This window comes from Perognathus longimembris, chromosome 24 (genome assembly GCF_023159225.1).
Source record: "Perognathus longimembris pacificus isolate PPM17 chromosome 24, ASM2315922v1, whole genome shotgun sequence".
In the NCBI taxonomy this organism is placed as follows: Eukaryota; Metazoa; Chordata; class Mammalia; order Rodentia; family Heteromyidae; genus Perognathus; species Perognathus longimembris.
Window position 1 is genome coordinate 7,967,417 of NC_063184.1, and position 17,460 is coordinate 7,984,876.

At 41.5% G+C, this 17,460-nt stretch overlaps 1 protein-coding gene and 1 pseudogene across 1 annotated transcript; both read right to left on the minus strand.

The window, feature by feature from the left end:
• Nucleotides 1-921: 921 nt before the first annotated feature.
• LOC125341737 lies at nucleotides 922-1,123 on the minus strand (annotated as a pseudogene).
• Nucleotides 1,124-13,958: 12,835 nt separating this feature from the next.
• LOC125341457 (sodium-coupled neutral amino acid transporter 1-like) lies at nucleotides 13,959-16,043 on the minus strand. The gene has a single exon (XM_048333513.1). The coding sequence runs from the start codon at nucleotides 15,762-15,764 to the stop codon at nucleotides 14,328-14,330; it is 1,437 nt and encodes a 478-aa protein (XP_048189470.1). The 5' UTR covers nucleotides 15,765-16,043; the 3' UTR covers nucleotides 13,959-14,327.
• Nucleotides 16,044-17,460: the final 1,417 nt, after the last annotated feature.

Here is a 17,460-nt window from a genome sequence, read left to right on the forward strand (position 1 = left end):
CCACTCAAATGATTTATATTTAATGAAGTCCAACTTCAAACAAGGAACTAGATTCATCCCTGACTCCTGTCTCCTACCTGTATTTGGTTCAGGAGAAGTTTCTGTTCAGACTCAGAGGTTATTTACTATCCCAAGTCTCAGGGTTTTTTAATTTGCTATTGTTGTTGCGGGTTTTTTTTTTTTCATTTTAAAAATTGTTGTTGTGATGGTGATGTACAGAGGGGTTCCAGTTATAGAAGTCAGGTAAAGAGCACATATTTCTTTATGAACATTGTCATCTTTCCCTCACTATCTCCCACTTTTCCCCTCCCATCCCCACCTGCAAGTTGTATAGTTAATTTTCAACAGTGTCCAGTGAGCCACACTGCTGCATTTGTTCACCCATTTGTCCCTCCATTTCTGTGCCTCCCCTTACCCTCCCAAAGACAGATAAAGGAACAAACAAGACAAAAGGAAAAGAAAACAACAGCATCACAAAAAACCCTCTTTTTTCATTTCTTGGAGTTCATTTCAATAAATATTATTTTATATGATAAGATACACAAAGGTATTGCACCTTTGTGAACCTCTCCTATAAACATTCTCCTTGGGTCTCACTCTGTGTATGAATGCCTAGTGACCAGTATAGTTTATCCCACTTATAGTTATCCCAGTGCATTATTCTTTTTAACCATCCACTATGTTTGCTTGTAGATTATAGACACATTCTAGTTACCACAAATGAAGGAAACCATGTAACTTATGTTTCTCTGGGTCTGGCATACTTTGCTTAATATAATTTTTTCTAAGTCTTTCCATTTCCTTATAAATATCATTCTTTCTGATGGATGAGTAGAATTCCATTGTGTATATATAAGGGTCAGTAGCTTCATGGATTTGGGTAAATGACATATTTTGTGATCCAGATACATTATAATAATTGATGCTGGTTTCAATATAAGAATTGAGTAGAAAAACCTAATGTATTCTGAATCTGATTTTCTTTACCAGCTTCATCAAAACCACCATCATCTCCTTCCTTGGGAATGGAGCTTGACTTGTCTCTTTTCTCCACATTTTCAATCAGCAATAATCGCGCCTTCGATAAACCTCATTGGCTACGATACTGCTACTGCGCAAAGCTTCCTTTCTCCACATTTTATCCTAGGAAACTTGCTTGCTTTATTATTTATTTATTTACTCATTCTTTCATTCATTTATGGGGCTTGCACTCAGGGCCTAGGCACCATCCCTGAGTTTTATTGCTTAAGTTTTATTGCTTATTGCACTGTGCCACTTTTGAACCACAGCGCCACTTTTGGTACTCTGGTGGCTAATAGGAGAGTTTCAAGGATTTTCTTGCCTGGGCTGGCTTTGAACTGTGATCTTCAGATCTCCTGAATGGCTAGGATTACAGGTGTGAGCCACTAGCATCTTGGGAAGCTTCTTTACCATATCCCTCATCATGATTCTTAAATTCTAGACTGCAACAGAATGACAAACAGGTATAAAGGGGAGACTGTTCTGGAGTGGGAACTAGTAGGAGAAGAAGGTGAAAGGATAGCATGAAGGGGAGATGAATATAATCAAGATATTATATGTGTGTGTTTGAATAATGAAAATTATTTTAAAAGGGGTAGTGGGAGGGAACACAAGAAAGAAATAGAAGGGGTGAATTGGATCAAAATATATTACACATATGTGTAGAAATACCACAATGGAACCTCTTTGTACAATTAACATATATTAATCTAATAATTAAAGAATGAGTTGTTACTCCTATGATCAGAATCCAAATTAAGATCTCAAATTGGTGTTCTTACAAGAGTCTGTATTCTCTGACACTTCATCTGCCTTTTCCCACTCCTCACTCTTATACATTATGGAAGAAACTCTGGCTTAAGGGGGAGAGGATGAAGGGAAGTAGTGCTGTGGCTCAAAGTGGTAAAGGTTAGCCTTGAGCAAAAGAATTCAGGGACAGCCCCCAGGCCCTGAGTTCAAGCTCCAATACCCACCCCCCACCCCCACACACACATACAATAGAGGCATAGTGGAAAGAAAATACCAGTCTGCCTGAAGTGTGAGGAAACCAGCACTGAGCATTGCAAAATGTTCCCATGAACTAAGGAGACAGCCAATCAACAAGGCCTACTAAATGGAGGCAGCCAATCAAAAATGGCCAACCCAAGGTATAAATCCTGTACTCAGTCCTACCTGGACCTGACACACCTTCTTCATTGCTCCTTCTATCAGAGTCCTCATAGAACATATTGTGTGTGTGTGTATTCATCATGGTAATAGGGTGTGAACTCAAGGTCTGACTGCTGTCCCTTAGTTTTTCCCACTCAAGGCTGGTACTCTTCCACTTGAGCCACACCTTCACTTTTGGCATTTTGCCTTTGCTTTTTGGAATTTAAGCATCTCATGGGCTTTTCTGGAGGAGCTGGCTTTCAACCATGATCTTCAGATCTCAGCCTCCTGAATAGTAGGGTTTCAAGCATGAGTCACCAGTGGGATGCCAAGCTTTGGCTTTTCTTGTTTTCAAATCTCAGCAACCCCAGATTCTGAAATCCTTGACACACAGCCTTTGCTTTACCTCCACCAGTCTCCTTCCTGATTGTCCCAAACATCAGAGCTGTGCACTGCCATTTGCTTTGCCTAGAAAGTGTTTCCCCCCTCTAACCACGTATCTTCCTTTCTAACACTTCCAGTGTCTCTCAAATTTCACAATTTCATGTGCCAGATTGGCTAAGTTACATTGCAAATTGCTCATTTGTTTAGCCAAACACCAGTACAGGTGGTGATGTAGATTTTTTTTTTCAGATCTGTCTTAAATCAGTGAGCCTTAAGTAAAGCTAATTCGTTTCATGACATGGCTAAGCTGTATCTCACCATTGAAGGTCTTAGAAGAAATTAAAATCCCTTCAGTGAGGAAGAATTCAGGCTCCCACTAGTTCCCACTCCAGAACAGTCTCCCCTTTACACCTGTTTGTCATTCTGTTGCGGTCTAGAATTTAAGAATCATGATGAGGGATATGGTAAGGAAGCTTCCCAAACCAGATGCTAGAGGCTCACACCTGTAATCCTAGCCATTCAGGAGGCTGAGATCTGAAGATCACAGTTCAAAACCAGCCCAAGCAGGAAAATCCTTGAAACTCTCCTATTAATCACCAGAATACCAGAAGTGGCGCTGTGGTTCAAAAGTGGCACAGTGCAATAAGCAATAAAACTTAAAGAATTCACTTGCAATTTCTGTGGAAGATTTCAGCCTACTTCCCTGTCTTAAAAACTTCACACTTACTCATGAGCTGATTTCTTAAAATTATCTCCCTCTCTTCTCTCTTCTTCCTCATTCTCTCCCATTCTCTTTTTTTCCTCTTTCTTCCACTCTCTCTTTCTCCACTCATGCACCCTCTTTATGTTTCCAGAAAGCTCTGACTAAAGGCACTGCATTTTCATTAAATTCTATGTTCTGTTCAAACCTGAGACCATCCCATAGAATTGGCCATGTCAGTTCTCATTTGACCTGTCTAATTTTGCTTCAGGGCCCAGACATATTATGTTCATATAATTCTCTCAATTCTACTCTTCAAAATACATGCTGGAAAAATCTAAACTTCACGAGAGCAGGGACCTCATTCAGTCTTTGAATGAATCTTTTCCTTCTAAAAAGGTTTAGCTTAGAGTGGGCACTCAGTGAGTATTTATCGACTGAACCAATAAATAAGTATTTGTTGAATAAATTGGTTTAATGAATGAGTCCTAAATGAATTGACTACCTGGCTTACTTGAAAACTTTGATGATGACTGAATCATTAGACTGGCATGGAAAATAGTTTGGTTCACATGATGGGATAAAGGAAAGACAGAGAAGACTTTATAATGGGGTAGATACTCAAGATATACTGCAAACTAAAGAAGGAAAATTTGAAGGCAAGCATAAAAATTATGGAATTAACTACTTTTGCATATGCATAGTGCAATCTTTACATTGCTAATGATATTTATTGTCTTTCTTGCCTCTGCCTGGAAGAGAAAATCAATTCAAAGAAAAATTAGCCTGGAGAACTGAAAACAGTGCAAGGGAAGAAATTGGGGAAATACACACACAAAAACTGATGGAGATGAATGGCCTTAGTTCATGCCAGTGCTTAGCTAAGATTAGGAACCACAAATGCTAATGTCACCTATTTGCACAGATTCTAACACTGCTTATCTATGTATAAAGAAGAAGAATTAGCTTAGGCTGGAAAATATGAGAATGAATAAAGCACTAAATATTTATAGCTGACAGCATACAATTGAGGAGAAAAGCTCATTTGTAGAAGTTAAATATTTTATGCATTGCATTTAAAAAGATAGTGTGTAATACAGTCCTGACCAAAAAAAAAAAAAGATAAGGCAAAGTAAAAGGCAGGCTTCATGAGATGTACAGCCCAGACAGTGCAGCCTACACAAAGGTAGATTTTCAGGCTCCAATCATTGGTTTCATTTCTTCTCGTCACCCCATTTATGGCTTGTAAAATGTGAGACATAGCTGTGTCATGATTTTTACCTCAATGTTTGGAGGCTACCATGTAGCATATGTTAAGAACTAAGTATCAACACACACACACACACACACACACACACACACACACACACACACACACTTGCAAAACATGATAAAAGAGAGAAAAAATGGGGATATAGAAAATGGTATGTTACATATATGGAGGACTTCATTTTGCTGGTGTGTAAGGCATGACCAGGCCGGAACATATTTACAGTGACACTAGTAACCTGAGTTGGGCTTTCCTGAACTCAGAAAGGAAGAATTTTCATGAGAGAACCAAAATATACCTTGATGGGGGGGAAATGCTTGGTGCTCTTTCAGACCAAAACCAGCCTTCCATCTTTGGAGGAGAAGCTTGCAGAAGGGGAAAGATGGGACAAAATTTTGTAGGCCATTATTATCTTTGTAAAAGATTTGGGAAATCCTATTTGGTACTGAAAATGCCAACACTGATGATACTAAAAAAAAAAATACTATCCAAATCTTGGACATAGGGAAATAAGCAGACCCAATGTTATCATTCACACATGGTTTGGCTAGTTAAATGACCGAAGTTGCTAGCAAAGAATGATCAATCAATAACTTCAGTTGTCCCAATATCTGATTAGAATTTAGTGGCAAGCAGGGTGAGTGCTGGTTTGGGATAGCATAATGGGAAAGTTAACAAAGTGAGTGAGATATGGGGAGAAAGCTATAGGTTGAATGATGGACCCCAATATATCCCTCCCTGTCCCCTGGGACCAGTGGAGGTGGCCTTATATGACAAACTCTAGCAACAACAACAACAGCAGTCCCCAAGCTGACTTCACTGATGTGATCGATAATTTGAGCAGCCTTGATTATTCTGGGTTAGCAAGATAGGCCCTAAATGTGATTACAAGTATTTTAGTGGAAGGGGACAGATGGAATATTGGTTCTAGAGGAGGAGCCTATGTGACTTGACAAGCAGAAATGAAACAGCATGCTGGAAAGGCAGAAGTGCCCACTTCCACACCATAAAAGACAAGAATGAGGTCCTTTGCTGGAAACTCCCTGGGGGAAATCTGGCCTTGTCCACACCTAGTTTTGGTCCAATGAAACCCATTTTGGATACCTGAACTCCAGAGCTATAAAAATCTCAATTTGAGTCAGGTGGCTCATGTCTGTGATCTAACTAACTCAGGAGGCTGAGGTTTGAGGATCATGGTTTGAAGTCATCCTGAGTAGATAAGTCTCATATCCAATTAACTCTTATTTTCAACTAACCACCAAAAGTAGGGAGGTGTGGAGTGAGAATTTGGAGCAGTAGTTCAAGTGGATAGTGCTAGCCTTCAGCATCAAAGCTTGGAGACAGTTTCTAGGCTATGAGCTCAAGCCCCAGGGCTGGCACGCCAAAAACAGAGACATAAACAAAAAAAAAAACCCTCAATTTGCATTATGTTAGGCCACTCCTTTATAAGATGTTACAGAAACTCATTGTAACTCATGCAGAAATAGATACAGAAAGTCCCCCACATCGCTATAGTTGAGATGTTACTGATCTCTGCAGCTACAGTTGAGATGTTACTGATCTCTGCAAACAGTGAAGAATATGCAGCGGGGTTGTTGCAGGCTGGTGGCAAGGAAGCTGGAACAATTAATTACCAATCAACACCCAGTTATGAGTTATGGAGAACAGATTTCTTGGCACTCCCCCAGGCACTCTGGCTTTTCTTCCTGTGTGCTGACTGAACAGTGGTTGGGGGGGAAAGCCCTCTAGACCATGAATGTGGTGCTAAACCACTCCAATGTGTGCTGATCTCTAGGGATTAGCACACTGGTGGTCCCTCAACTGGCCACGTGTCCACCTCTGGGTACTTGTGTCCATTGTGTGTGTGCCAATCCTGAGGCTTGAACTTGGAGCCTGAGCACTATCCCTGAACTTTTTTTGCTCAAGGCCAGTGCTCTATCACTTGAGCCACAGCACCACTTCCTTCTTTTTTGGTGTTCAATTGGTGTTCAATTGCGATAAGAATCGCACAGGTTTTCCTGCACAGGCTGTCTTTGAACTACAATCCTTAAAGCTCAGCCTCTTGAGTAACTAGGATTACAGGCATGAGCCACCAACATCTTGATTATGTCCATTTGAAATCTCTCTCAGTTCTTTCTCTGACTTTTCACACCACCATTTCTGTCTGAAGACAGAATTCATGGAGATCAATTGCAGCCCTTAGCCCCTGATGCTATAATTGATTCCCTGCCTGCACTGTGTCCTGCAGAAGGACACAAATTATGTCCTTCTGCTGTTGCTACTTCCCGGTTTCCATGGGCTCCGGTAGCAATTCCGTAGATCTAAGCTTTTTGGTTAACTCTGGGTTTCACTTGGAAGTAGTGCAGCCTTGCTTGCTGAGCTCTTGTCAGGCTCTGGATGCTGTAATTGCTGCTTCTGGTTATTAAAGGCATAACAACACCGAGAGAAGTCCTAGTACACCCCCTTAGTCCTGACATTCTCTCCTTATCCCTATTCCAACCACAGCTCTTCAGGATAGCCAGAGATGACCTCTAGCTCTAACTCAACTGTGCATGTGTGTGTGTGTGTGTGTGTGTGTGTGTGTGTGCATGCGTGCTTTCCAGCCTGGGCATTGAGCCTTTTCATTCAAGGCTACTCCTCTACCATTTGAGCTACAGCTCCACTGGTGGCTTTCTTAGTAGTTTACTGGTGGTAAGAATCTCACAGATTTTTCTGCAGGGGCTGGCTTTGAATTGTGGTCCTCAGATCTCAGCCTCCTGAGCAGCTCAGATTACAGGGGTGAGCCACCAGTGCCCAGGTCTAACTCACTTTTCTGGAGCAACCCACTTTTCCTTTTGAGAATCTGTAGGCTGGAGACTATAGAAGTCACCACAGCATATATTCTTTTACATCCTGGCTCTGTGCAGAGATTAAAGCATTCTTGGAGTACGTGCAAGGCACAAATACCTGTGTGGGTCAGAATGATGGAGAAGGAAGCCACTTTTTCTGCACTTGGTTTACTGGCATACCCGTGGCATCTATCAATAACACAACACACTGGGATTGTTAGCACATGCAGGTATTATTCCTAAACCAGTGCTTTTTACTATGCCTTTAACAGGAAATTCCAATACTCACAGTAGCCTGGACACATCCATGTGATGCATAGCATGGCGGGCAGACTCCCTAGTCATGTGTACACTATGATAGCTTTGCACAAAGTACCTTCTCTTGCTCAAGTCAATATGCTACAGGATTCTGTTTCAGAAAAGCTTTGAACAATGATATTACTCAAGCCTACAGTAAGCAAGGCAAATCTGCATGTAGAACAGGCACACACACACACACTCTCTCTCTCTCTCTCTCTCTCTCTCTCTCTCTCTCTCTCTCTCTCTCTCTCTCTCTCTCTCAGTAAGGGGCTATTCTTTCCCCCTTCCAAAGCACAAGGGATCTAAAGAAATCCACTTCAATCAGTCTCCATGAGGAATGGACCCATATTGCAAATGTTAGAAGGCTGAGGTCAAGGATTAGACTTTTGACTCAGAGAGAAACTTAATAAGCATTGGTGAGAAGGAGCCCTTGGAGAGTTCATCCATTGGCTGCACTCATGGAGCTACTGTGAAAGCATTGTTATGGGCCAGAACAGAGACTTGCCATAGTTGATCTAGAAATTCAGTGTGATGTCCATCAATATCCCAGTGTCATTCTTCATAAAAATAGAAAAACCAATTCTAAAATTCATACAGGATCATATTTAATGTTCTCTAAATTGGCATTTGTGATCCACTGGGGCCCTGGTAACATCCCAGAATCTGCTTTCCAAAAAAGAAAAAAAATCAGTGAAATGAGTCATAGAATGTGGATATGGATTGACATGGCCAGGCACTGGAAGTCTTAAAAGACACTCAAGTCCCCTAAGGTGAAGAAATTTGGGGGTCATTTGGGCTCAAGTTTGCAATTTCTGTGGGAATCTTAAGCCTGCTATCCTGTTGTGCAAATTTCAGACTTGCCAGCATCTTTTCATGAAGAGTTTTTTTTTTTTATAAATATTCTCCTCACTCCCATTCACCTCTCCTTTCCACCCCATGTCTCCTCCTTTCCCCTTCCCTTCTCCTCCTCAGCTTTTCTCCCCCCTCCCCACTTGTCAGCCCTTGACAGAGACAATTGACACACTGTCAGGATCTCCTCTTAGTCTCTTCCTCTTCTCCATCTCCAAATTGCAACATGATGCTTATGGCAGGGGATGAGGGTGTTAATCCAATGAAATGGAAGATTATCGTATTTAGACTTCATGCTTGCTTCCACCTGAATAAAGTCAGTGTTTGTAGAAGGAGACAGCAGTCAGGGTAAAATGTCACCCACAATCCTTTGCAACCACCATTTCTCCATTATTTACCTATAAAGTGAATGTATGTGTATATATATGCATACATGTACACATATATACATATACACATATGTACACACACACACACACATATTAAGCCATGTTGGCAGATAATTACCGAGCCCTGTGTGTGAGTGCAGACTACTTTAGAGAAGGCTAACTTGGGAGGCAGGGGTCTCAGCAACAAACAGGAGGAATCTGGTCTGTGTGCAATCCTTTATTCTGGGTGCTTTTGCTCTCAAGAAATTGTTGCAGTGCAACACAAATCAATAGCAGTACATTGATAGAAGAGGAATTGCTTGAATCTGTTTCCAACATGTCGTGCTCAGGCAGTAAAATGTGATATCATTGATTCAAGCAGCCCCTGTTCCTTTCCAGCATCCTTATAGGTATTTGTATATTTATATGAGAATGAACGACACTGACAAATTCCATTCTTTTCCTACATTGGCTTTTTTCCTGTGTCCTAATTTTTTTTAAATGTATGTGTCTGTATATCCTATTCTATGCAAGCTCCACAGTGGTTTGTCAGTTTTCTTCTTTATGCCAGAAGACTCGATCATCGAGAATTTGTGGTTCCTCACAGATGTCTGGAATTCCATCCAAGACTCTCTGGCTTGGTGATGAACAACTTTTCTTTCAATTGACTGACATATAATTTGGGGAAAATATGTCAATGCATCATGCAAGGTTTGGATATTCTACCTTGAGTGAATTATAAATATATAAAGCTAATAGGTAACAGATACTTTCAGGTTTCTATTCATCAAGGTGTCCAGAAATTGCCTAGATCTGTATAAGACTTAAAAAATTCACTAAGCATTGTTACTGATTGAGTTTTTGAAAGGCAATCTTACCTGGAATGTAGGTTTATTTATTTATTTATTTTTTATGAATCAGCTCTCTGGATGGAACAGGTTAGGCTCTATTCACTTGAAGTCTCCAGCATGGGGTCAACATGTTGTGGTGTTATGTTAATAGTGAAGCATGGCAGAATGTCTGAATTTACATTCACTCACTCTTAACCACACTAAAATGATAGTAAAGGAAAAGCTGAAGGCTTTAAAGTTGCACAAAAAGGCAGGAGAGGAGAAAGAGGAATATGGGTTTCAAACCCTAGGAAATTTCGAACATTAGACAGGTAAATGCTGATTATCATAGCATACCAGAAGGAAAAATAACTGAATTCATTTAATTTTGAATTTTAAGCTCCCCTTCCCACCTTGATGAGGGGGAGAAGAAGGGGCTAGTGGGTCCCAGTCCTTGAACAGTAAGATTTGATTTCAGGGTGCAGCCTCTAAACCCACAGGCAGGAGTTCCTATTTTCAGGACTCTTCTGGATTTTACCTTATGCCTGTTTATCAAAGGGAGGGAGATAATGTTTATATTCAAGATAACAATAAAAGAATTAGAAATGGCTGTTTCCCTGTAAGCAACATCAGACAGTCTCAGGAAAGCCCGGCACTGGTGACTCAAACCAGTAACCCTAGCTACTCAGGAGGCTGAGATCTGAGGATTGTAATTCAAAGCCAGCCATGGCAGGAAAGACCTTGAGATTATTATTTCCAATTAAGAACCAGAAAGCTGGAAGTGGTGTTGTGGCTCAAAATGGTAAAGTACTAACCTTGAGAGAAAAAGCTTAATTTCCATGACCCCCTACCCCCTAAAAAAGTTACAAGAACAGCAAGAACCTCTGAGAAATGGGGTGGGGGTGGCAGTGGATAGGGCTGGAACTAGGAGGACTATTTGAAAGTCTATGAAGAAATCAGCTTGAGCAATAGAACACTGCAGAACTAACACTGACAGACTGGGAGAGGCACTGACAGCAGGCAGCAGAGACTCTGGAAAGAACCTGAGCAACAGTGGATTCAGGGCATACATACTGTGTTCCCAAGGAAAGGCAGAGGGAAAGGTGGTGAGGGAGTGTGAGGCCATTCTCTCTGGAGGTGAGAGATCCACTGACTAAGGAAGAAAGGAAGTTTTAAACAATGCACTATCTCTGCCTCTTTATGATGAATAGTGTGACCTTATAAAAAGAACATCATGAATAAGACTAGCTCCATGGTGTAGGAATAAAGTTGATGTAGGGCTTCATTAATTCAGGAGAATCCTCCAAATCTAATTCAGCTACAGTATTCTAACTGGTGACTTCCATGAGTTTCATAAGTGTCTAAATTTGCAAATACATCCCCAAATACAAGGAGTTCTTATCTCAGTTCTACAAGTCCACTAGGCCCTGCTGACTATAAAATCTTGTGCCCATATGCAATAGGAGAAAGTTTAGAAATCGTTGAAGGTTTTCAGGGATATTCCATATGGTATGATGGGAATGTATTTATGAGTTACTTTTCCTTTTTAGTATGATCTTCAACTTAAAATGTTTTAAGAACTATTTTTTTTCATTGAACAGTAGGAGCAATTCTACTCAAATTACAAGCTTCAGTAATACAAAGGTGTCTCAAAAAAGTGGTATCACAGACATTGGAATAGTGTGCTGCCTTCAAATAAATACATTTTTTTGTGTGTGTGTGTGTTTTCTTTTTTGGTACTGGGGCTTGAACCCAGGACGTTGCACTTGCTAGACAAGGGCTTTGCCACTGAGCTACATCCCAGCCCAAATAAATACATTTTTGAATAATACATTTCTTATACCTACACACAGAATGTGAACAGCCTCAAACAACATCTTAGAATTAAGGATCATTTTCTGAATTCACTTGGTGAATGTAAAAATGAACTGTGGTAGAAAAAAAAAGTTACAGCTTGCAAACTAAGTTTTTTTTTTGTTTGTGTTTTATTTTTTTCAAAATTGGTTAGTTTTTTTCTCAAGTAATATTTACCTACTACCTTAAGATGAGGATTTCATTGCTTGGAGCAATAGAACCAGCTGTGCAGGTTCACTGAGCCTTGTTTTGCTTGGTTTCCCAAACATGGAGCATTCTTCTGAACTGGGAAGAACACAGCTGTAGGTTTCCTAGGTTGAATATTCACATTGAGATCACATGACCTCATCTTGGCTACCTCTTATTCATGTGCTTCTGAGCTTAACATAAAGCTACAATGATTGAATGCAGGAAACAACCTTCCACTTTATCTCAAAAGGATGACAGCAGGTGTTTCCATGCCTACCTTATTTGTGGGACATTACTCTATAAAGGGAGGGGACAGTTCCATGTGAGAATGAAGGCCTTTGGGATGGGAGTTGAGAAGGGGCAGGATCCGCCAGGCACTGGTGGCTCTTACCTGCAATCCTAGCTACTCAAGAGGCTGAGATCTGAGGATCATGTTTCAAAACCAGCATGGGCAGGAAAGTCCACAAGACTCTGATCTCCAATTAATCACCAAAAAGCTGGCAGTGGAGCTGTGGCTTGAGTGGTGGGGCATGAGCCTTGAACAACAACAATAAAAACCTCAAAAGGGTAGTGCCCAGGCCCTGAGTTCAAGCCCCAGGATTAGCACAAAGAAAAGAGGGAAAGAAAAGGAAGAAGGGAAGAAAGGAAGGAAGGAGAATCCAAAACTAATTGCTTGATAATTCTGCCAACTGTCTGCATTTAGATTCTCCTTATCTCCAGATAAGAAATCTGTGCTCGGTGAACTTCTGTGTTTGGAAAACTCAACTAGAATACACATAGCTCAAATCCAAGCCCTGGACCCAGATAGTAGTTCACGGAGCATGCCCATTTTTTACAATACATAAGGTATGGAAAGCCCAATCTCAGGTGTTGGCCACTGTTTTGGGTTCCCTTGGCCTCCCCCATTGCTCTCCCAGCCAGATAGTCCTAAGCCATCTTCATTTTCAGTCTCTTCATAGTTTCCCTCTGCTCCTTTTGGAGAGACTGAGGAACTTGAGAGTCTGTGTGACCCACACTGGGACAGACAGTGATAGGAAGAGAAGACAGCAGAGCCATGGAGGCCTTCTTGTCACTTCTGTAATCCTAGCTACTCAGAAGGCTGAGATCTGAAGATCACAGTTCAAACCCACACTAGCAAGGAGAGTCTATGAGACTCTCATCTCCAATTCATCAAAAAGCTGAAAATGGAGATGTGGTTCAAGTGGTAGAGTGGCAGCCTTGAGCCAAAAAGTCAAACAAGAGTACAGGACTCTGAGTTCAAGCCCCAGTAACTGCGAGAGAGAAAGAGAGAGAGAGAGAGAGAGAGAGAGAGAAAGAGAGAGAGAGTCAGTCTCCTCACAAAGACTACCTTTGGAGAGTTATTATCAAGACTAGATGGAGAGTTAACAGAGAAAATACAAATAAGGCTTATCGAAGGCACAAAATCTTATATATTTGTACTAACCTAGATTTATAGATAGAAAAGTCTTTTTTTTTTTAAGATTCCCTTAAAGTACCCAATATAAAACAGAAATGATTTAGCCTAGCTCATCCTTAGTTCAGATGCACATTCTTCTCTGTTGCACAAAGCAGGTGGCCAAGGTTCAATGCTAGGCTGTTCATCTAATAAAACACTTCCTGTTCCAACAACACGTGGACAGTTGAGAGCAGGCTGTATTGAGGACTATTTTCATAGGTATTTTGGACAATTTTTCATTGTAGGGTTCCCAATTCTTCTCAAGTTGAAGTTAACTCAGACTAGAGTAACTTTGACCGAGGATGCCAAGAGAAAAACAAAATTTCATTGGCTAGATGGCCCAAATGTGTAGCTAAATCTCTTTACTAAGGTAGTATTCAGACCCTTTTTCTATCCAGTGATGAGAACTGCCTCAAATATTAGGAATGCTCAGATCCAGCAATGGAATGGACGCTAGGACTGTCCCACAATTATCCTTGTGTGCTGTGTTAACCAAAAATAGGCAAATTATGTATGAGACAATGTTCTTTTTTTTCCTGTAAAGCAAAATAAAATATATACAATTCAATATTATTTTCTCTTCTACAAAGGTACAGATAGTGTGAGCTGAATATTAGTAAGAATATCATTTCAGAAGTGAGTGAGTAATAAAGGAACATGGCAGATGGTCACATTTTCCTATTTCTAAAAGAGACCATGAAGCCACCAAATACTGAGTTAGGAAAGTAAAAAATAATTGATTATGAAAGTATTGTGGGGTGTGGGGGGGAAATGTACATTGTCAAAAATAAGAAATGCACACATTGCCTGACTTATGAAACTGTAACCCCTCTGTACATCACCTTTATAATAACAACAAAAATAAATTTTAAAAATTTTGCATGAAATCTGGAGGGAAAAATATGCACAATCCACACATAGACCTCAAGTCTGAGAGGACTAGGAAGCACCAGAGAAAAGGGCCTCTGTGTGCCACCAGTGTTGTTCCATTTTCAGCATCTTATAATTTCTGTTTGCTTCTGTAAACTTGAAAGGAAGTGGAGGGGTGGGTATTGCTGATGATTGACAGGTTAATGAGTGTCGGGTCAGGAAGCTTTTCTTTCCTGGGTTGGTTTTAGTGGCCTTCATTGCTAACCTGATGAGCAGGCCCAGTCGTAGATGACCAGAGGAATGCTGACCAAGGAAAACAGTACCCCCAGTCCCAAAAAGAGGGCAGCCCAAATTCTTTGTGTGCCTTTATCTCCATCCTGGTTTGTGATTTTTAAATAAAGAGATGAAGGAAGGATGAAAATAAGCATATTAGCAGAGGTAACACCTACAACTCCAAAGATATCCTTCATGGAGGGGATAAAGATCACCAGCAAGTTGATGATCACCAAGAGAAAAAATGTAACCAAGGCATGGTCACATAAGTTAAATTTCATTTTCTTAGCCAATTCAAACAAGGATGAACGAACTGTGAAAAACAACACCGGCACTGTGACAATGACAGCCAGCTGCACTGTCAGGATGAGAATGTCCTTGTCTCTGCTCTGGTACTTGTGAAGGAGTTCTGACTGCACAGCTCCATAAAAAGTCAAGTATCCAAAAATGGCCATCAAGAAGTACATCAGAAACATGGCGAAAAAGGAGATATTTGCCACCATCTGCATTTTTTTCTGTGATCGGTCTTTCAGCTCGCTGTAGATTGGCAGGACCGAGGGGTGACATACAAATGCAAAGGCAATGGTTGATAAAGCATACACAGTCTTAGAATTGAAGGTGACATATTTTGGTGTACACATAACACTGTTTGTTGAATTAAGACTTGTTGCATTGAGGGCTGCAGCAATGCAGGGAATTTGAAATTTCTTGTAGATTACCACTATTAGGGAAAACACCATACAGCTCAAGGAAAATCCACTGGTGTAGCCAAGATAACCTAAGTTCTTCAAGAGACACAGAGGGAGAATTATGCCGAAGGTCACCGCCACCACCAGCACCCGTCCATCCATATACCAGGCTGGAAATTCCTCTTCTTTTCCCATGAGGAACTTGATGGCTGAAGGAAGTTCATTTTTTACTATGAAGAGATAGCTCAGCATTGCTCCAGTGTTCTGGAGAGATGTAGCTCCGAAGATCACAAACTTCTCTGTGGTACCAAAGACTTGCTCACCCAGTTTTTCATAAACCATGCAACCTGTTTCCTTGGAGCAGATCAGTAGGAGGTTTATTGAATATATAGACAGCAATGTCACCGAAACCAATAGGATCAGAAAAAGAAGGATTCCGGTATTGGCCAGGGCAAATGCAAGTCCCAGAATCCCACTGCCCATAATGGCGTTGCTTAGGTTAAAAACAGACATTCCTAAGGAGGTTGTTCCTGGAATATATTCATCACATTTCTTTTTTTCCAAATGGCTGTTTGTGAGACTTCTTCTACTTTCCCAATCAGAAATAAACTTGCTATTTATCTGACCATTTTCTACTTCAGTGAAATCATTGGAATCATTGCTAACATTATCATCTTCTGGTACAGTCATGTTTTGTAGCTCAGTTAACTCAAGTCCACTTTTGAAATGCATCATGGTGACAGGGTTTCTGTAGCCAGCAAGTGAGTCCAAATTGTTCCCGTTCTGAGTGGGTTTAGAAGCAAATAGCAGCAAATATATGTGATTGATACCACTGTTATTTCCACAAGCAAAGATGGTCACTGAGTATAAGGTCCTCTGTGGGCCTCACAGGGTTTTTCACTGAACATAGATATGGTGCCTGGCACTCAATAGACACTCAGTAAATACACGCAGACACGCTCTGGCCGCTGAGGCTCTGGAACCGCAGTCATTTCCTACTGGGGGGATCGTGGTCCTGACACATCCATGGCTCCTCCGGGTCTGGCGCGCCTCTCTCTTCCCCGCCAAAGCTGCGTGTGGCACCGAGCTTTCCCTTCATATAGTGTCACTGCTGCGGCTGGATCCCCGTGGGCTCTGACCGAGTGGCCACCGCGGCAGGTGAAGACCGAGCATCGGAGAAGGCAGGGGTGAGGGATGAGGGGGACAGGGCGGGGGATTGCGGGGCCTTAAGAACTATTTTTAAGTGGTGGCACACACACAAAAAGGTTTTGATTTAACATGTCAGTGTTTCTTTTTTTTTTTTTTTTTCTTTCTTGGCCAGTCCTGGGGCTTGGACTCAGGGCCTGAGCACTGTCCCTGGCTTCTTTTTGCATCACAGCGCCACTTCTGGCCATTTTCTATATATGTGGTGCTGGGGAATTGAACCCAGGGCCTCATGTATATGAGGCAAGCACTCTTGCCACTAGGCCATATCCCCAGCCCATAACATTTCAGTGTTTCATGATGTATCTCGCTCATCTTTCTATCATTTTCCCACTTCCCTCGCAACCCCACCCATGACCTCAAGTTAATTTCTTTAACTTCCAGAGCAGACATTTTTTTCCCCTCTTTTTATTTTTAAGGGGTAAGGAGACTTGGACTCAGAGCTTTGTATTTTCTAGGCAGGGTCTCTACTTCTTGAGACACACCCTAGGTCAAGAACAGACATTTTGTGCATCCACACCACCTCTTCAGGGCTCACCTGGGAACTTGACAGATTTGATGGTGGGCTGAGCCCATGTGCGAGGAAGGCACCCCATCTCAAGCATCTGCTGTGGCTCTCCGTGTCTACAGAGGCTCTAGCTAGCTCACAGCCCCAAGGGGTACAGTTGGAAGTGCGGGGAATTAATGTCCCCTGGGCAACCTTTACAAATGAACTGTTACTGATGGTCAGAGGCTTGCATATACTGTGGACCTCAGACCTATGGGGAACGGCAGGTAGGGACTGACAACCACTTACCCCAAGTGATAGTCGTCACCTGCTTTTTCTTCCCTTCCTTTCACACTACTTTTTTCTTCTTCCCATGTAAGTTATCTGACCTGAAATCCTCGTCTCATTCTCTGCTTTGGTGGGGGGGGAGGGGGGAACAAATGTAGGCAATATTCATCAAAATATTTAGCTTTCCCCCAGTCCTGAACAAAGCTAAATATTATCAGTACAGTTAGGTCTGCCTATATTTTTTCCTTTTTTTTTTGTCAGTTATGGGGCTTGAACTCAGGGCCTGGGCACTGTTCCTGTGTTCTTTTACTCAAGGTGAACACTCATCACTTTAAGCCTCAGCCCCACTTTCCGTTTTTGAGTTAATTGGAGTTAAGAGTCTCAGGGGAACTTTTCTGCCCAGGCTGGCTTTGAACTGTGATTCTCAGACCTCAGCCACCTGTGTAGCTAAGA

Coding starts and splice junctions, on each gene's coding strand:
- LOC125341457 (XM_048333513.1), bottom strand. CDS start 15,764: ATGATGCATTTCAAAAGTGGACTTGAGTTAACTGAGCTACAAAACATG.